Source organism: Camelus dromedarius, chromosome 1 (genome assembly GCF_036321535.1).
Source record: "Camelus dromedarius isolate mCamDro1 chromosome 1, mCamDro1.pat, whole genome shotgun sequence".
Classification (NCBI taxonomy): Eukaryota; Metazoa; Chordata; class Mammalia; order Artiodactyla; family Camelidae; genus Camelus; species Camelus dromedarius.
Window position 1 is genome coordinate 12,918,553 of NC_087436.1, and position 20,858 is coordinate 12,939,410.

Here is a 20,858-nt window from a genome sequence, read left to right on the forward strand (position 1 = left end):
TGTGCGGCGCGTCACAGCGCAGGGAAGAGAGCGGAGGGGAGTCCGCGGGGGCTGGGTCGGAGAGGGAGCCGTGCGGTCCTCCGCGCCCGGAGACGCGGCGGGGAGCGGCCACCCTCGGAGCAGCGTACCACTCCCTCTCTCTCTTCATCCCTCCCTCCTCCGCTCCGGCCCCGCGCCCTCACTCCTGGCCTCCCGCCTTTACTCCACCCCTTCCTCGGCCCGACCCCCATCCTCTCCTCGTGTGTGCGCGCTTTAAATAATTTCATCCTTTTGGCAAAAGAAATAATGCACCTGACTTTACCAGGGGGGAAACAACCGGCCGAGCAGAATAAGGAACAGATGTAAAAGGAATAAAAGGAAAGAGAAAAAGAGACTCCTTTAAAGAAATCCAGGGGCTGAAGAGGTGGCTGCCGCGGCAGAGGCAGCTAGAGCTTCGCTCCCCGTCTGCACGAGCTGCAGGCGGAGGGCGTTTTCACCAGTTGCAGATGTAACCTCGGGAACTCCTGGGTCTGTTCGCTTGTTTGCCAAACAAAGTCTTTTCTTCTTTGGCTGAGACACCGAAGAGGCTCCCGGATTTTCCTGCCATCCCGCCACAAGCTGGCAGTTACCCGGGAGCCTTCCCCGGGAGCTGGCGGAGAAATGAGCCCTTCAGGGCGGAGGATGGGCGAAGGGCGTCAGCAGCCGGGGGCTCTCGCCGGGAAGCGCCTCCTGCTTCCCGGGAGGACAGGGGCTCCCTGCCGGCGGCCGGGCGGCGGCAGCGCCGGGGCGCAGCGCTTCCTGCTCGGGCTCTACGTGCACGCGTGGCTGTGGGCGGCCTCGGGCTCATCCGCCCAGGTGTTCAACCTCAGCCTTTCCGTGGACGAGGGGCTTCCTCCGAACACTCTAGTCGGTGACATCCGCGCCGGGCTGCCGGCCGCGCAGCAGCAGCAGGAGGGGGGCGGCTTCTTTCTATCGGAGGATTCGGATGACTCCCCACTGCTGGACGACTTCCACGTGCATCCGGACACGGGCATCATCCGCACGGCTCGGCGCCTGGACCGCGAGCGGCGGGACCACTATACCTTCGTGGCCGCCACACTGCTGGGCGCCGTGGTGCAGGTGGAGATCCGCGTCAACGACGTGAACGACCACTCGCCTCGCTTTCCCCGCGACTCCCTGCAACTCGACATTTCCGAGCTCAGCCCGCCAGGTACCGCCTTCCGCCTGCCAGGCGCCGAAGACCCCGACGCCGGGTTGTTCAGCACACAGGGCTACACCCTCGTGCAGCCGTCCGAGCTTTCCGAGGACCCCGCAGGACCATTCTTCCAGTTGCGCTACGGGACCCCGGGGTCACCACCTTCGCCGCCGGCCTCGTCGCCCCTGGAGCCCCTAGACCTGGTGCTTCTGCGGCGCTTGGACCGAGAGGCGGCGGCAGCACACGAACTGCAGATAGAGGCGTGGGACGGCGGTCGCCCGCGGCGCACCGGCCACCTGCGGGTGGAGCTGCGGGTGCTGGATGAGAACGACAACCCGCCGGTCTTTGAGCAGAGCGAGTACCGCGCCGCCGTGCGCGAGGACGCTCGGCCAGGCGCCGAGATCTGCCGCGTGCGCGCCACCGACCGTGACCTGGGGCCCAACGGCCACGTGCGCTACAGCATCCGCTCCCGGCAGGCTCCCGGGGGGGCGGGTGGCAGCGGCGGGCCGCTGGGCGACGCGGCCTACTTCGCGGTGGACGAGCTGAGCGGCGTGGTGCGGCTGCAGAGGCCGCTGGACCGCGAGGCGCAGGCCTGGCACCAGCTGGTGGTCGAGGCCCGCGACGGAGGTGCCGAGCCGGAAGTCGCCACCGTGCGCGTGTCCATCGCCGTGCTGGACGTGAATGACAACCGGCCCGCCATTCATCTGCTTTTCCTCACCGAGGGAGGCGCCGCGCGCGTCTCCGAGGGCGCTCGAGCTGGCGACTATGTGGCTAGGGTCTCGGTGTCCGACGCGGATGGCGACCCAGAGAAGGAAGAGGAGGCCGCAGGGGAACTTGGCGTGGGCTTAGAAAACGGGAGCATCTCGCTGGTCTTGGAGGGCGGGGAGGGAGCCTTTGCGCTTCGGTCTGGAGGCTCCTCAGGAGTATTCTTCCTTTGCGTGGAGGGGCCCCTAGACCGGGAGAGCCGAGACCTGTATGATTTGCGACTGGTGGCCACGGATGCGGGATCCCCTCCGCTGAGCACCGAGCAGACGCTGCTGCTCCGTGTTGCTGACCTCAATGACCAGCCGCCTCTCTTCAGCCAGGAGCATTACCGGGCCTCAGTGTCCGAGGCCGCGGTCCCCGGCACGGCGGTCTTGTGGGTCAGCGCCTCGGATGCGGATGAGCCTGGCACGGACCATGCCCGACTGCGCTACACGCTGGTCCCTCTCCAGGCTCGCTGCAGCCCAGAGGCTCTGAGGCCCACCGCAGAGTGTGGACCGTCCTTCACCATCGATCCCGAAAGCGGTGTGATCAGCACCACCCGGAGCCTGGACCGAGAGATCCAGGAGGCGGTAGAGCTGAAAGTGGTGGCCCAGGACCTCGGAGAGCCCCCGCTCTCCGCCACCTGCCTGGTGAGCATCGCCGTGGACGACGTGAATGACAACGAGCCCGTCTTCCTGAGGCAGGTGTACAACACCACCCTTCCTGAGCACGCCCCAGTCGGACACTGCTTCCTGCAGGTGAGTGCATCCGGCCTGTGGATCGAGGGGAAGGACGGAAGGGATGGAGAAGGTATGAGTACGGACAGGGAAGGAGGATTGTCATGTGGATAGTTATACCCTGGCTCCGAAGGCAGGGGACATGGACTTCAGTGTGTCCTCTGCAGGGACGTGAATGGGTGCCCTCTGGTCACCTAATCTTTCTGCCAGGGGCGTTTACTGAATGATCTATAAGGTCCTTTCTACTTCACTTGGTATTTGGATCTTGATTTTGCTTTTGGACTCCCAAATTCCTTCAGTCTGGATATGAGCACCCAGATGGGTTTGGGAAGAATCAGACATTCTCACTCAGTTTTATTGTTAAGCAGTGTGCAAATGGCAACATCTCCTGTTTTTGAGCATCACTGTGTGGCATCCTGGGGAAGTAAGGTGGCCCTCACAAATCAGTTTTTCAAATAAGCAAGTGTTTGCCTTTAAACACTGAACTGTTTCGAGTAACCATTTTCAGAGACTTCTTACATTTTGTCTTACCTTCTTTGCAAGCTTCCAAGAGCTAGAGAAGGACAAATTATTTTTATCATATGTGGGCTGAGCTCCTCCAGCGATGCCTTCAGGACTCAGCAGTAGTTGTGTGCTGTCATCCTTTATAAATTGGGGCTCTCTACTCTGCTTTATGGATGTGTTGCCTTTCCAAGTTCTGATCCCTGCTTCACTCTCAGAATGTTGTGACGTGCACCCTTCTGGCACCACTCCTTATGGCTTCCAATTTCCTATTTCTTATCTGCTGTGAGATAACAAACCATATTTACTCCAGGATAACTTGAGCAAGTAGAGCCTTTGTGGCTAACTAGTGAGCGAAGCCCTAAAGCTCCATTTAGCTCTCAGGCTGGGTTGTTTTAAGCCCTCTGTGGCTTATTTCCTGGCTCTCAGGGTGGGTGAAGCTTTAGCCTTTATAAGTCATGTCTCAAGTAATAACCTTTAGGTAAGTGAGATGCTACTGTGTGGTAAAAACGAGTTACCTGACTCCTCCTTTCTTTGTTCATTCTTTGGAGCTGTGGACAATAGTAATCTCCATCTCTCTCTCTGGCATGATTGGCAGCTCACTGAGTTGCTAGGTTATTAAAAGAAGGCTTGGGAATCAATTAATGCTTGCTGCTGAAACAGACAGATCTGCAAATGCCGGTGAATAGCATAATGGAAGTTTATTTATGCCTCAAGCAGGGTCTGATACGATGCAGGTTGGCTGGTCCTTCTCCATCCAAGGTAGGGCCAGGCCTGGGAGTGACTTAGATCAGGTCCAGCACTGTCCCATAGGTCAGAGCTTAGCCACGTGGCCTCAGCTGTATGCGAAGGCGGCTGAGAATGGAGAGAAGCACATGGCTGCCAGCGAGCCCTGAGAGTTCCTGCCACAGATGTCTCAAACTGAAGTCGTAATCGGTGAGAGTTTGGACTAGATGATTTCCAAGATTTCTTCCATCTGGAAGACCTTAAAGACCTTGGTATGAAACAGTGCAACTTGGCTTCATTCGAAGGAAAATAAGCAGGGTGGGTTAATTGTGATTCCTTTGATTAGAACCTCTCTTGTTAGAGTTGTTTCTAAAATTGTGCGACGATTCTGCCACAGGGTGTGAGTTTATCCCGTCATTAAGACTTGGTATGCGGTGGATCCATTAGGGTAAGCTGAACTTGGCTCAGTGTAGGACTCCAGTCTCCAACGGCAGAAAACCTTTCAGGTTGCCAAGTACTGCTGTAGGTGGTGTTAAATGGTGCTGATTAGAATCTCTGGAAATTGCTGCAATCTAGCCTCTCAAGATTGCAGAACCTCCTCTTACACCCTGGGCTCTCCTGTCGCCTCGCCATAGTGGCTGTGTGAATTTCTGTGCTCGGTGAACTTTCTGGCTGACAATCCCCTAACTGCTAGGTAAGCCTCCCCGGAGTGTCTTCCATCTGCTTTCTGTCTCTTTACTCTCTCCATCTTTCTTTACATCACTTTGTAAAAACAAACCTCCCCAGCTGGCCTCTGGCTCTCGCAGCCTCTCCTTTCTCCCAGGGCTTTGCTTCATCCCATTAGATCAATTCTTTTTTTTTAAATCAATGCTTGTTGATTTCTTTAAAAAATTTTAAAAATTTATTTAATTTACTTTTTGAATGGGGAGGTAATTAGGTTTATTTATGTATTTAATTTTAGAGGAGGACTGGAGATTGAATCCAGGACCTTGTGCATGCTAAGCATGTGCTCTACCACTGAGCTAGACCCTCCCCACCTCACATCCATTCTTATAACCGTACCTTCTTTCTGTTGCCTCTTGCACCAAAGGGTTTTCACAACGTGGCGGGCACTCATCTGGATTTCTTAATTTCTTCCCCTCCCACGGCCCCCCATGTGGAGACCCCCTTCTTAACAACATACCCCTCAGGAACTCCTTTCAGTATCTCTCAATATTTTTCATGGTCAAGGCAGAAAGGGATTTCTCTGCAGTTCTCAGAGTGACTCCAAGTCCTAGTGTCCGTCTGGCCTGAAGGAGTCTCTTTTTCTTCAGATCACTGTCAGAAAGCGTAACGTCAACCTCTTGGCAAAACCTCACTCGCCACCCTGCACTAAATCCAATGACGGGAGCTACACTTCCAGCCTTTATCTTGTAACCAGGTCTTCAAACAGTATAACTCCAGTGTTCACACCTGAATCACACACATGCCATAACCAGATTGTTCTCTCATACCCACCCCTGGTATCAGCACTGTGTTCATTCACTCATTCATTTACTTAATCAAACAACAGCATTCATTGGATAAACAGCATTCAACGAACAATATTTACTGGGTACCTAGCACCTTCCAGGAAGTGGTCTTGGTGCTGGGGAGGCAGCGGGGAGCAGAATGGGCACCCTGTCTGACTTTGAGGAACCCACCTAGGAGGAGTGCCAGCCATTAGAAGTAGTACCTACCGTCTGGGAAGGACGTGAGGGGTGGGAAGGCCCGGTTCCTCCTGTGCTCCGTGGACCGAAAAGGACCAACCGATATTTTGTTTCTGAGTCACTCTATCCTTTGGGCCTGTGTCCTTTTTATTAATCCCCTAGCTTCTAGCCAAGTCATTTAAATATATTAGCTTTGTGGAGGTAAAAATGGAGACCCCAAAACACCCTCGTGGGTGGTCTGACGTAAGGGAAGATTAATTAGCTTTAGTCAAAGTGTGAAGGGCTGGCAACCCGTCTCCTGAAGTCTGAGTGGTGATGAAGGCAAAGGATGCTGAGGTAAGGTGGTTCTCAGGAATAGTGTGAGGTCCCTTCTTTCAAGACACTCTCCTAATGGCAACCTTGGCTGTAAGAGACTTTATTAAGGAAGGTGTTTCCTAACATCTTAGTATCACCTTTGATTTCCTCCCCAAATTTAACCACACTAGTTGCCAAGGCCTTTAGTGTTTCTTACATCCCTCCCTTCATTTATACCCGTGGTCATCATCCCAGATCTGTTCACATCATTCCTCGTCTTCTGTTGCCTGTCCTTGACACTGGAGGGATTTAGGTATATCGTGGATGCCACCTCCTCCCACTAAATGTTTCCTTGTTCTGTCCAGCTCTTTTTTTTTTTTTTTAAATTTCTTTTTCTTTCCTTATTGATGTATAGTCAGTTTACAGTGTGTCAGTTTCTGGTGTCCAGCATAATGTATCAGTCGTACATATACATGCGTTTATTCATTTTCAGATTCTGTTTCATTATAGGTTACTACAAGATATTGAATATAATTCCCTGTGCTATACAGAAGAAACTTGTTGTTTATCTATTTTATGTACAGTAGTTAATATTTGCAAATCTAGAACTCCTAATTTACCCCTTCCCACCCCCCTCTTCCCCAGCAGTAACCATAGGGTTGTTTGCTATGTGAATCCGTTACTGTTTTGCAAATAAGTTCATTAGTGTCTTCATTTTTCTTTTTCTAGATTCCACATATGAATGATATTATATGGTATTTTTCTTTCTCTTTCTGACTTACTTCACTTAGAATGACGATCTCCAGGTCCATCCATGTTACTGAAAATAGCATTATTTTATTCTTTTTTATGGCTGAGTACTATTCCATTGTATAAATATATCACAACTTCTTTATCCAGTCATCTGTTGATGGACATTTAGGTTGTTTCCATGTCTTGGCTATTGTAAATAGTGCTGCTATGAACGTTGGGATGTAGGTGTCTTTTCGAATTAGAGTTCCCTCCAGATAAATGCCCAGGAGTGGGATGACTGGGTCATATGGTAAGTCTATTCCTAGTCTTTTGAGGAATCTCCGTACTGTTTTCCACAGTGGCTGCACCAAACTGCATTCCCACCAGCAGTGTAGGAGGGTTCCCTTTTCTCCACAGCCTCTCTCGCATTTATTGTTTGTGGACTTTTGAATGATGGCCATTCTGACAGGTGTGAGGTGATACCTCATTGTAGTTCTGATTTGCATTTCTCTGATAATTATGTGCAGCTCTTTTCTTAATTTTTTTTATGGTGCTGTGGTGGTTTACTTGTATTAGTAAGACGATGGATTGTGATCACCTTGTGCAGTTGCAATTTAATTTGAGTCCCCTGTAATTCCTAGTGTCCTCAGTCTCATATACTGGAAGATCAATACTTTTGTTAAATTGTATTGAAGAGCTACATAATGAAAAAAAATTTACTAAGATGGGTTACAACTAGCCAAGGCTTTTACTTTCTAATTGTTTTTACATTTTATTTGCATTTATATTACATTTACCATAAAGTTTATTTCCTCCATTTATTTTATCATTGATCCTTTGGAATTTTATGGTCTGAATTGCATTGTTTATCCCTCACCTGACTGCAGACATACTCTCATTGCTTACCTTACATACATGCTTATGTCCTTACACTGTGTGTGCCAGCTTTGATGGTCATAGAATTGTATTAGCTGTATATGATTGTCTTCTTCTGACTCTTTTGAGTGGACCTGATCTGCCTGTCCACACACACCGAAAGCATGTGAGATTTCCACAGCAGTCCTTTGCACCAGTCTCCGGGATGTGTCTAGATTACAAGCCAATGGTCATCCTCCCAGATTATCTGACTTTCGCTGCCTTTATATGGTAGTTCCCAGCACGTGCTGTGTATGCCTCTGGCTTTGCTTTGATGACCTGTTTTCGGTACTCGAGATGCGCTGTAGAGTTCTCGCTTGGACCTCATTTCGGTACCCTTCTTCTCCTTGCCCCCACTGAGCTGCTGCCCAACACCGAGCAGCTGGCTTTACCTCCTTTCCCCTTTTCCTGCTTGGGAAAGATGATCAGATAATATGCTGGGCTATGTAATAGGAGGGGTATAGCCTTGCATCTGTGGGGTGTATTACAGTCAGTATATAACTTAACAGCACTTTGCTTAGTTCTTGGTTCTAGAACTGAAGATGGCTGGCATCACACGGTGGAGAGTTGATAGCTGTAAATACTAAAATTAGGCTACATGCAGTGATGAAATGTACAGCCAGACCATGGGGTCATTGTGCCTGGGTTTGAATCTCAGGTCTACTATTTCTCACTAACTATGTAATCTTGGGCCCCGTGCCTCAGTTTCCTCATCTGGAAAATATGGATAACAATGGTGTCAGCTTGATAAAGTTTTAGTGTGTGTAATGAATTGCTACATATATGCTTAAAACAACGCTTGACTTACAGTAAGTGCCCAGTGCATGTTACGTATTATGAAATGTTAGTAAATATGACTTCTAGAAATGGTGAAGAAGACGATTTTGCCTGATACGATAAAGGCTGAGGATGAATTAAAAGTGGCGTTTCAAATAAAATTCTCTTGCACTAAAAGAAGAAGCAAAAAACTTTAAATTGTGTGTTTGGTTTTCAGTGAGATGTGTGTTTCTGACAATGAAGGCAGAAATCTGTTTTGCTTACATTGGAAGCTTGTAACATCTCCTTATGGGCTGATAGAATCCCGCTTGTCTAAAGGAAGGTTCAGTAGCAATCCTTTCCTCCGCCAAAAAACAAAACAAAACAGAACAAAACAAAACACCATGAAGGTCTTAGAGAGGCTAGGCCCCGTGATGTAAGCTGTATGAGTCCTAAAGGGGTTCCCCGCAGGGCGCTAAGCATCGTACTTAGACTCAGTGCCAGCACCTGACCGCTCTCCGTTGTGCAGAGCGTGATTCTGGTCCAGAGTCACTCAGTGTCTTTTTTGGTATTGAGTTATAAGTAACATATAACATAAAATGAGTTTCAGGAGATCAACGTAGTGATTTGATATTTTTATATATTATGAAATGATGGATGCAGTTACCATCCATCACCATGCAAACTGATTACAATATTGTCGACTGTATTTGTTTGCTTGTTTGCTTTGTTTTTTTAGATTACACATATCAGTGAAATCACATGGTACTTGTCTTTCTCTGTCTCACTTAGTTCGCTTAGCACAATACCCTCCAGGTCCATCCACGTTGCCACAAGAGGCAGGAGTTTGTATTGAACAGACGAAAATGTCTTACACTTGTTTGTTGTTCAGTCTTGCTGCTTTTGCCTGCACTGGGGGAATGGTACTAGAGCACAGTAGTAGGAAGGTTGGCCTGGGAGGTCTATAAAGGGAGAATTGCTACACCCTTGAATAAGTTATGAGGGGAGAAGGGGTGGAATGAGTAAAAGATGACGCTGTATTTTCAGCCTGGGTTAGTAGGGGGAATAGGAAAAGCTAGAAGTGAAATTTTGGGGAAGAAAGATGCTCACTTAGTTGAGGGTTTGATATGTTGAGTATGAATGAATGGCCAGTAGTCCAGGAAAAGAGATCTTGCAACTTTTTATTTATTTGTTTATTATTTTTAGTGGGGGGCAGGGGGAAGTAATTAGGTTTGTTTGTGTTTATTTATTTATTTTATTTTATTGAGTTATAGTCAGTTTACAATGTTGTATCAATTTCCTGCGTAGAGCACTTATCTATTTTTAATGGAGGTACCGGGGGTTGAACCCAGGACCTTGTGCATGCTAGGCACGTACTCTACCACTGAGCTAGACCCTCCCCTGCTGCAGCTTTTTAGATATCCAGAGCTCCAGTGCAGGAGAGAGCCGAGGGTTAAAGATATAAACTTGGGACTCATTCATGTGGAGGCGATAATTAAAGCAGTGGAAGTTAAAGTGAAGATAATGAGAGAAGAGTCAATGGCTCAGGATGGTGGCTGGGACAGGGGTCACGCCACTCGGATGGTGTTGGAGGGCAGGGCTCTGTGGTTAGAGTGCTGTTTTCTTATTTTCTGGAATCCCATGGACTGGAGAATCTCGAAAGATGGTTGGCATCTTGCCCCATTTTCTGAGCTCCGGCAAACTGCTTCTGAAATAGTCACCATCCCTCTCCGCAGCCCCAGGCATTAAGGCACATGTTACCTGGCTCTGCTATTCTGTCCTCCCACTTCTTTTTTACTGACCTCCTGGTCACTCCGCCATGTGCATGGAGGATGCTGACAGCCATTTAGCGTTTTACCTCTACCAAAACTCTTACCATTCAGGCAAATTGGCCTTACTTACATTTTCCCCACTGGCCTGATTTTGTATCTTTTATTCTGCTTCTTTCCAGGAACCTGTCCCACAGCTGTACTCTAAAACCTGGTATTTATCTGGAACAGATCCACCTTTTGAATCTCATCTTGCATCCCAGTCTCTGTCATGGCCTCCAAGCCTATTAGCCTTCTCAGTCTGATTGATTTACATTTACTTTTTGAAACTGTATTTGTGGGCGGCTCCTTTTCTTCCTTTTCCCTTCTTAGATATCAGCCCTCTTCTTGCTTTAGTTCCTTCTCTGTGCAGCTGGGACTCCTGGAAGAACCAAATTAACCCTTGATCTTCCATACCTGGGCATGTATTACTGATGGTGGATCAGTCTCACTTCTGTGCTCCTCCACCTTCCAATGCTTGGGCTGCGGAGTGCTGCTGAAGGAATTCCAAGTGAGGATTTGTTCTAAGTGGATGGCGTCAGCTGGACCCTCAGTACTGCTGGGCAATTTTGTTGTATTCACCTTAGCATCTCTCCCATGACTTTGACACAGGAAGATAATGTGGGGCGAGAGGCTGTCCATGTCCCAGGTCTCGGTTGAGTTTTTGGGACATGCCATGCCAAGTATGGGTCCTTGGCTTTGCACCGGAAAGAATTCAAGAGTGAGCCACAGTTGAGTAGAGGTAGATTTATTCAGAGATACCTACTCCAGAGAGAGTGCAGACTGTCTCAGAAGGCAAGAGGAAGGCCACGAGGTGTGGGAGTTGGGTGCTCAGTTTAAAGTTAAAGCACACTCCGTGGACAGTGTGGTCCACCTCACTCAGAAGGGAGAGCGGCCACGAGGCGTGGGGCTGTTAGTTTTTATGGGCTCCACAGTGTCATGCTGACAAGTGGGAGGGTTATTCCAGCTACTTTGGGGGAGGGGGTGGCGAGTCCCAGGAATTAGGCCACCACCCACTTTTTGACTTTTTATGGTCAGCCTCAGAACTGTCAAGGCGCCTGTGGAATGTCATTTTCCATGTTAATATATAACAATGAGTGTATAGTGAAGCTCAAGGTCTAGTGGAGATCAAATCTGCCGTCTTGGTCCTCAGTGTCTACTGGGAGTTGAATCTTCCACTATCTTGGTGTTAATTACTATGTCATTCTTTGAATGGTTGTGCCCTGTCCCCTTCCTTCCTGTCTCACCTTAACTCTCTTTAAGCATCATGTTCTGATCCCTTTACTCTTTGCAGGTAATCATGCCTCAGTCAGAGGGGAAAACTTGCCCCCACCATCGGACTTTTCTGTATCATGTGTGCCACGCAGTCCTCAAGGACTGAGTGAGTCTTCCCTGTCCAAACCGAGCTTATTCATCCACAGTGTACGTTTCACCCCTCCCATCTTTTCTGACGTGGCTTCTCAATTATCCTCTTTCTCTTCGATCTTTTACCCCTGCCTCGGTACTTTTCTCTTCTCTTTAGCAGGTAATATGCCCCTCCCACTGTTTGCAGTATTTCCAAATGAAGGCTGGGGGTATCTTGCCCCTGTTTGCTCAACTTCCTTCTTCAGTGCCCTGGGATGATTGAATCTGCTGCCTGTTGGCCCATGTCTGCCCAGGCCTGGCCGTATGTTAAGAGCCCTTTCCCACTTGAAGAAGGGCTCTGGAAATCTTTGCTGTTGGTCAGTGTCTGGTATCCCTTGATGCTGGACTAAGGACCTCTTGGGCAAAAGTGGCCTTCGTTAGCATCTGTCACTGTCAGGAAGTTGTGAAGAAAATGTAGCCGCTTCAGGCTAAGAGAGGACATGTAGAATTTATTATTGCTCACTTCTTAATATTATATCCTGTAGTTGATGGAAGCTATTAACTAGTATCTTTCATATGAGAAAAAAACGTTGACTCAGTTAAGATGGGATATTGTGTTGAACAGACAAAAATGTCTTAATTTTGATTATTGTTTAATCTTGCTACTTTTACTTTTTTAATCTCTGGCTTTGGCCATACTACCCCTGCTCTGTGTATGCATTAAGGCACTGGCGTCTTTCTCTATTAGCAATTCTGCCTTGAATTTCCTTTTAAAAAGCCCACGCTGTTAACTTTGTGTCAGGGTTTACCATTTTCCCGTAAAAAGGCAGATCTCGGATTGCCCTCTGATGAAGTGCGTGGAAGCTCTTTGAGACGAGGGACGAGGTTGACTGGTGCTCATTCTGTCCAAGTGTCCTTGACTTGGACAGAGGAAGAATGATCTAATGGATAAAAGCTTGTGCTGTGAAGCAAGACAGAACAGGGTTTACATTTCAGCTCTGTCACTTAGTAACCGGGCCTGGCGCATGTTCCAAAACCTTTGTAAGCCTCAGCTTTCTCGACCATAAAAAAGGAATGATAATAGGATCAACCTCACAGGGCTAGTGTGAAGATTAAATGAGATGCTGTGTACCCAGGGCACAGAGCAGTGCCTGACGCGTGGTCAACTCCCAGGAAAGTTTATCACAATGCGTCGCCTCACTTGAGTTTTGATTAAACTGAGGAGCTAAGTGAGAGCGAAAGAAAGAAATGTCAGTCTCTTGTTTTAAAAACCTCAATGACTAGTCATGTTACATGGATAGAGAGATGATCTTGCACCTCCAGTGACCCCCTAGGAAAGCTCACTGTCTTAAGTGCTGTGGAGAACTTCAGTCCCAGATTTAGTCTGCTTCTTATCACAGACGGTCCCAGGGGCCTTCTGGGCTTTGAGGATTCCTTGCCCTTCTTGGTTTAAAGTAAAGATTAGAGTAGCCTATTCCCTGACATGCTTCCACAGTTCATCTCTGGTCATATTTGCCAGTCCCATGGTGCCCATGCTCTTGGGCATGTATCTGGCCTTCCGACGTCAAGGGTATTTCCTAAGGAAAAGGCACCACCAGGCTTTGTCTTCTGTGCTTGTCCTTTGAGTTGTAATTATCCTAGTGAAAGAGGAAAACATTGATGCCATAGGAGGTAGCTGACTTGTGTCTTCCTTTTCTTATTAATTATCCTGAAACTTATTCTCATTCAGTAGTAGGAATTGGGCAAAGGGAAGAAAGAGATGCTTTCAATTTTCCTTTAACTAGAGTCAAGAGGAACAATGTCATTCACAGTACCCTTTAACAAACACTTCTTGACACACTACTTTAATTGTAAAATAAAGTCATTGAGTGGTTTTGAATAATTTCATTTATTCAGAATCATGACAGAAAACAGGTATAGTGACAGAAGAAAGAAGACATCAATTAAAATTTATTTATTTCTCCTGTAAGAAAGCTGAACAAAACAGATCATTCCTTAGAAGTTCTTTTGCATAACAAAATAGGAAACTTAGAGTTTAAATTCAGTCATCCCTTGGTATCCATGGAGTATTGGTTCCAGGACCATCTGCAAATACAAAAATCCTTGGGTGCTTAAGCTTGTCATATAAAATGGCGCAGTGTAGTATTATAATTAGAATATTAAGGAAAACATTTTTTTTCAGTTTAATTTCTATATGTTGTGTGTACACTTGATATATTGATATCCTTTATGTAATCAATAAGTTATTTGTTTATGCTCACTTTATAGAAATTAGAACCTATATTTTCTATCCTAAAGGATGGTAGTAATTTTTAATTGTTGATTTTTTTTGATGATACTGTTGATTTAATTCATACTAAATCTTCAGACAAGAAATTACCATCCACTGGATGCTTCTAAGGAATGTATGTGGCAAAAATCAAGGAAGACTTGTGGTGTAGCTTGTGTTCACAAGGATAGCGCAGAGGAAAGAACAAAACAGAACTTGAGGCAATTTCTCATCTCACTGGAGTTTGATTATTGGCAGTTAACTCAAAATTTCTGTTCAGATACAAGAGACTGTCCTCTATCTTTAAAAGCCCTTTTATTCAGATTATTCTAAGTCCTTTTGTTCTTCATTTAAATTAACTGTGTAGAAATAGCCAATGCTGTGGGTATGTTCTCAAGAGATTGAATATTATTTCTAGCCTTACCATAAATAGACATGAATACTATTTGATTTCCAACCGTTGTCTGGTTAGAAACTTCTCATGTTGTACACTTCTCTTGATTTCTGCATTTGGAAACACAGAGGAAGTTATTGTTTACATAGAGATTGAACTGTCTAGTTCTTAAGAATGTCTATCATAAAAGAACCCAGTCATGAGGTAAAAAAACCATCCAGTCATGAGGTAAAAAAACCATCGAAGCTTATGCACTGTTTACTTTCCTTTGAAGTATAGATTATTTTAAGTGCTGAACTGTTAAAAATAATACAAAGGCTGCTCTGTTACATTATGCATAAACAAGAACACAGTATTTCAGTGCTGGCGGATACTTTATTTCCTGGACTCATCTAACAAGAACTTTTATGCGGTATTTTTCTTGTGTAGCATCTAATTGTCATGCTTATGTCTGTTCCACTTCCATCATCTCTCAGTGTCCAGCATAAAGAAGAGAGGTGACAGGAAGGGCAATTTATTAACCAATGTTTGACATTTACAAATTAATTAACATACTCTAGGTGATTTGATTACTTGCATTAAAAATATAGATTCTGTGTGTATTACAGCATACTTCTAATAGCACAAAATGAATTTAACAAGTTGACCTTGAGTTTTGAATCTGAGTATATTTTGAAAGAAAGATGATTTTGAGGGAATATGGTAGTATTCTGTTTTGCCATATACACTGAGAAATACAGTTGTGCTCTTATCTAAATTCATAACATCTTAAGGCTACTTTGCTGTTATTTCTCTAAATGCACTTTAACATATGAAGTACAGTTACTACTTTTGTCTGTCATTTGTAAAGATAACTTTTTCTTTTTCTTTTTAAAGGAGAAAGATAAGCTTATCCCATGTATAAAGAGGAATTTTTCTAGAAGTTACTTTTTCTTTACTTTTAAAGATTATTTCTTTCTACCTCATTCCTTATTTTCTCTGTTTCTGAGATTTCAAATGCACGTATGTTAGACTCTTTGATCTGAGGTCTTGAGGCTCTGTTCATTTTTCTTTTCAATAATTTTCTTCTTGTTTTTCAGATCAGATAGTTTCTTTTGCTTTATTTTCAAATTCACTGTTTTATTTCTCCTCTCTAGTCTGCTGTTAAGCACATCCAACAGTTTTTTAAAAAATTTCAGATGTTGTATTTTTCATTTGTAGAATTTCCATTTTGTTTTATTTTATAGCTTCTGTTTCTCTGCTGAAGTCGTCTATCTTTTCATTCATTACAAGAGTGTCTTCCTTTATCTCTTGTAGCTATAAAGTCTTTGTGAATTTTAACATCCGAATCATCCTGGGGTTTGCCTCTTTGTTGTTGTTGTTTTTTTTTCTCTTGAAAATAGGTCACATTTCCCTAGTTATTCATACGTCGAATAATTTTGCGCTGTATTCTGGACATTGCATATATTATGCTGTGAGACTCTGGATTTTGTTATGTTCTTCTGAATAGTGTTGCTATTTTTGTTTTAGCAGGCAATTAACTTGGTTGTACTCAAACTGAAGCCTCTGATTTTTGAGCACCAGTGCAAATCTCAGTTCAGTTTTCTTAACTGGGTTTTTGCAATATTCCCCACACGTGTGTAGGTCACGGGTAAGTCAGAGAAAGGGTAGGGCTCATGCAGAATTCGGCACTTGCCTGGAAGGCTTTCTCCTACCGGAGATTTCCGTCCCACTTTCTAGTGGCTGTGGTTGCCCTGACCTCCATCTTAAGGGTCTTTATTCTAGGGGGACTGCATGCCTTCATTGGTGCTTTAGCCTCCCTGAATGACGCCTTATCTGACACCTGTCCTTGGGTAACAATCTAAAAATAAGTAGAGTAAGTTAAACTAAAAAAATGGAAAACCCACTCTACATCAGTCCATTCTTCCAATTTTTTGACCCCTTGTGAAAATCTTGCTGCTTTTATTTCATTCCAAGAGACTTCAGATTCTTTACTGTTGTTGTTTTATTCAGAATTTATAGTTGTTACATGCAAGACGATAAGTTTTTGAAAGAGTATACTCAAAACTTCTGCTTTTTCCTTAAATTCAAATTTCTGTGAATTTCAATGAGATTTAGATGATTAAGACTTAATATTACTGAGTCCTTTGAATATAAAGCCTGTAGAATTTCACTCCATTTATAATATGCTAGATTACGATTGAATGGAAGCTAATGTGTACAGCTAAAAAAGTTTACTGATTCAGTGTTTCATGGATCAATTCATGTTAAATAGTAATGAAAATTAGCAATTTTTGTGTGTTTTAGTTTCCCCCATGCTCAATAAATAATTTTATGTATTTATAATTCTAGAATTTTAATTGAACAAATGATAATCCTTCACAAAAAAGGGAAAATAGTAATCAACTCCGTGAATTTGCCAATAATGTTTCCCGCCATGTGTGCATTTAGGCTGAGACATGCAGGAAAAGGAATTCACGATGACCCATTTGAGGAAAATCAGTCCTTATCAAGCCCTTGTCCAAATGTGCAGAACCAGCTAGTACTGTTAACAAGTATTAATGCTGTGTTTTAATACGCCAAAGAAACCTTTGTCTAAGCAGAAATTAATTTTGCTGCTTTTTTTTTTTTGTAAGTCAAGGCTTTAGAGCCCAAATATCTCATAATTATCTTTTACTAAGTGTCTCATTCTCTCATCACAAATCAGGTAGAACCTAACATTTCCTTTGGTGAATAGTTTCTTTCAAAAGCATTTGTAACTCAGACCTGATTATGTGACTCATGCCTAAGGCTTCAGTGACCTTGCAGTTGTTAGATCGGGTTCAAAGTCCTTGCCTAGTCCATTCCGCCTGCCTTTCTATCCTTATTCTGAGGAATCTCCCCAAGCCCTTCATACTTCACTAAGGCACCATGCTCTTTCTCACCTCAGGCGTTTGCTCTGTATTATGTGCTGAATGTTTGTGTCCCCAAGATCCATATGCAGAAGCTCTGACACCCCAGGTGATGGTATTTGGTTTCTCTTTCTCTCTCTCTCTTTTTTTTTTTTTTATTGTTCAAATGGAGGTACTGGGAATCAAACCAAGTACCTTGTGAATACTCAGCATACTCTCCAGCTGAGCTATACCCCCACCCCCAATGGTATTTGGAAGTGTGGCCTTTGGGAGGTCTTGGTTTAGATGAGGTTGTGAGGGTGGGGCCCCTGTGACGAGATTAGTATCTTTATAAAAACAAGAGATCAGAACTTGCTCTCTCTACCATGTGAGGAAGCAGTAAGAGGCTGGCCCTCTGCAAGCCAGGAAGAAGCCTCTCCCCAGAATCCAGCCATGCTGCACCCTCATCTTGGACTTCCAGCCTCCAGAACCGTGAAAGTAAATTTCTGTTTTTCAAGCCTGCCAGTCTGTGGACTTTCCTGCGGCAGCCAGGGCTGACTAGTAAGACGCTGCTTCTTCCCTTTGCTTGGAATGTGCTGTTCTTGTCATTTCTACCATGGGTTCTCCTTCCTCCAGCTCCTTTTGCTTGTTTTTGGAAAATATTACATCCTTAGAAAGACTTCCTTGACCATCTAATCTTCCCACTTCACCACTGTTAATTAAGTCCTATCTTACAAACACGCATAGATGGTACGTGTTATGCAATCCACCTCTTTTGTAGCATGCCTCGCGCAGCTAACCTGTGTAGCATCTGCTTCCCTGCTCATCATAGGTTCCAGAGATGACGGCGGAGGCTTGATCTGTCTTGCTTGCTGACAAGTGCTTACTAGAATGCATAGTATATAAAAACAGAGAGATTTGTCCAATGATAAAATGGAATGACCTGCATTGTACTCACTTAAATGAGTGTTGACTGTCTCAGGACTTGGGCGTCTCCTACAGCATTCTTACTGCTTTCTGAAAAGCGGGGCTGCCATTGGAACACCTACTATCAACATTATAATACGGGAAGGCAGTTAATATCCTTTTTATGCTGCAATTTAGTGCCAGGCAGTTCTCATTTCATGTAAAAGACATGCTCTCTGTCAGTGCCTCTTTTTAGACTTTATCAGAATGTAAAGCTATGAATTTTGCATATTAGCAGAGATATTTCTGAAGTCTTTTGGTTGCTGAAACGTCTCAAGTTGCCCATCGGCCATTGAGTCCTTTAACTTGTCTTTGAAAGGCATTTATATCTCTCATTGTTATCCAAAGAAATTGAGTAGCTAATCTGAGAATATAGCAGTATTTTCACTTTTTAGTTTATTCTGTCTGTTCTCTGCCTTGAATAATAATTCAAACAAAACAGTTCAAAACTTAAAAAGGAGAACAATTACATTGAGTATATTTCCTCTTTTTTTTTTGGAGGAATGCCAATATTGTAAAGCACTTTTCCAATCCTTTTAAGCAGAATATGAGCTGACTTATTAATAGTTATGTGCTCAGCGGGAGACAGCAAGTAGAAAGATCATAGATAGACTGGAGTCTGTCTGGCTCTGCACGTTGTAAACTGTATTCTTTGAACCTCATTTTCGTCATCTAGAAAATGGGATAATAGATACTTCGAAGCGTTAGTTTGAGCATCAAAGGTAATATATTTTAAACACTAGCACATAGTAATCACTTAAAAAGTTGTGACTATTTCTTATAAGTGGAGACAGAAGCTCAGCCAGACATTATTCTTAAGACTGGTTCTTGCTGAACTGGGTGAGATTTCTTCACAGAGGACTGAAGGAAGTATTCACTACAAAAAGGGAAATAGAATTCGAGTCCTCTGTTTGTAGGATTAATTTTCCTTATTAATGCTGAGTTACCCATCTTGTCCTAATAAATAATGAGATTGGGCATGGCCATACATGATACATCCTAATCCTGAAAAAAATGAAGATATGGCTGCATAAAATGCAGAAAAGTGTGGCTAGTTTTTTCTTTAAGATTTCAGCTGATAGATTATATGAATCGATCCTTAACTTTATATTGCTCTCCAAGGGTTAATTTATAGCTTTGATGGTCAGAACTCTGTAGTGTCAGGCATTTGGTATATGAGGTCCAGAGCTACTCTGAAATGTCAAGGCTTCAGTTTAAATTGCAGTTTTTCTCTTTTTTGATTTTGTTGAGTTTGATGTGTTAAACTTAGAATATACGAGTTTACGGAAAGTGTTAGGTACATTCATTCCTTTGATATTTATCAGGGATATAAAAACAATTTCATACTTTTGCTGAAAAATAACTAACCTGGAAATTGTGATGATGTGATAGTGATTTTAAAAAGTATTAGTATATTAATTATCAGAGAAATGCAGATCAAAACTACAATGAGGTATCACCTTACACCTGTCAGAATGGCCATCATTCAAAAGTGCACGAATGATAAACGCTGGAGAGGCTGTGGAGAAAAGGGAGCCCTCCTACACTGTTGGTGGGAATGTAGTTTGGTGAAGCCGCTATGGAGAACAGTATGGAGATGCTGCAAAAAAATGAAAATTAGACTTACCATATGATCTAGCAGTCCTACTTCTGGGCATATATCCAGAGAAAACTAACTTGAAACAACATATGCACTCCAGTGTTCACAGCAGCACTATTTACAATAGCTAAGACATGGAGGCAACCTAAATGTCCATCAACAGATGACTGGATAAAGAAGTTGTGGTATAGTTATACAATGGAATACTACTCAGCTATAAAAAAGAATGAAATAATGCCATTTGCAGCAACATGGATGGACCCAGAGATTGTCATCATAAATGAAGTAAGCCAGAAAGAGAAAGACAAACATCATATTTTATCACTTATATGTGGAATCTGAAAAAATGACACAAATGAACTTTTTACAAAACAGAAACAGACTCACAGACATAGAAAACAAACTTATGGTTACCAAGGAAGAAGGGGAGGTGGAGGGATAAATTGGGAGTCTGGGATTTGCAGATGCTAACTACTATATATAAAATAGATAAACAAAATTTTCTTCTGTACAGCACAGGGAACTATATTCAATATCTTGTAATAACCTATAGTGAAAGAGAATATGAAAGGGAATATATATGTGCATATAAATGTAGAACTGAATCACTGTGCTTTACGCCAGAAATTAACACAACATGGTAAACTGACTACACTTCAATAAAAAAAACGTACATTTAAAAGCTGTTTACAGATACGGAACTATAATAACTCTTTAAAACCATGGGCAGCAAAAATAACCATTGCCGTCTAGTGAGAGAATTAGAACAATTAGATAATGGAGTCAACTAGGAATATAATGAGGATAAAAGCCTGTCTTTAATCTTTTATTTATTTTAACAAATCTTAAAGAAGCATGGCAACATATTAACATTTTAATATCTGGTTGATATGTCATGTGTATTTGGTACATTACTTTATGCTGTTTTAAAAATCGGAATAAAAGTGACTCTGAAGTTTCATGCACATTAAAAAGTATTAGCACATTCATTTTTATATAATTGGAACATTAGAAATAATGTAAACTCTAACTTATTGCATTTAACCTCATCGTTCTACTGATTTATAACTTAGGAAAAAAATACAATATTAATAGGAAAACGAATTCATTCCTTGATGAATGTTCTTCCTACAGAAGAAAACATGCTCATAATAATAGCGTGTAACAAACATTGATTGAATACTTACTATATACCAGGCACTGTTCTAAGAGATTTAGATGCATTAACTTGTTTCATTCTCACAACACCCTGCATGGGAGGCACTGCTATTATCTCCATCTTGTGGATGAGAAAGCTTAGGAGCAGAGGGGCTATGTATCTCAGCCAGATTCCTCAGCCGGTGCGCAGAGGGTCCAGCTCC

The 20,858-nt window shown here is 43.7% G+C and overlaps 1 protein-coding gene across 1 annotated transcript in view; it reads left to right on the top strand.

Moving 5' to 3' along the window:
* The first annotated feature begins 242 nt into the window (after positions 1-242).
* The window catches only part of DCHS2 (dachsous cadherin-related 2), a 226,263-nt gene continuing 205,647 nt past the window's right edge, over positions 243-20,858 (top strand). The window contains exon 1 of the mRNA XM_031464355.2: positions 243-2,676. Coding sequence (XP_031320215.2) covers positions 640-2,676 — 2,037 coding nt within the window. The 5' untranslated portion in view covers positions 243-639. The remainder of the gene's footprint in view (positions 2,677-20,858) is intronic.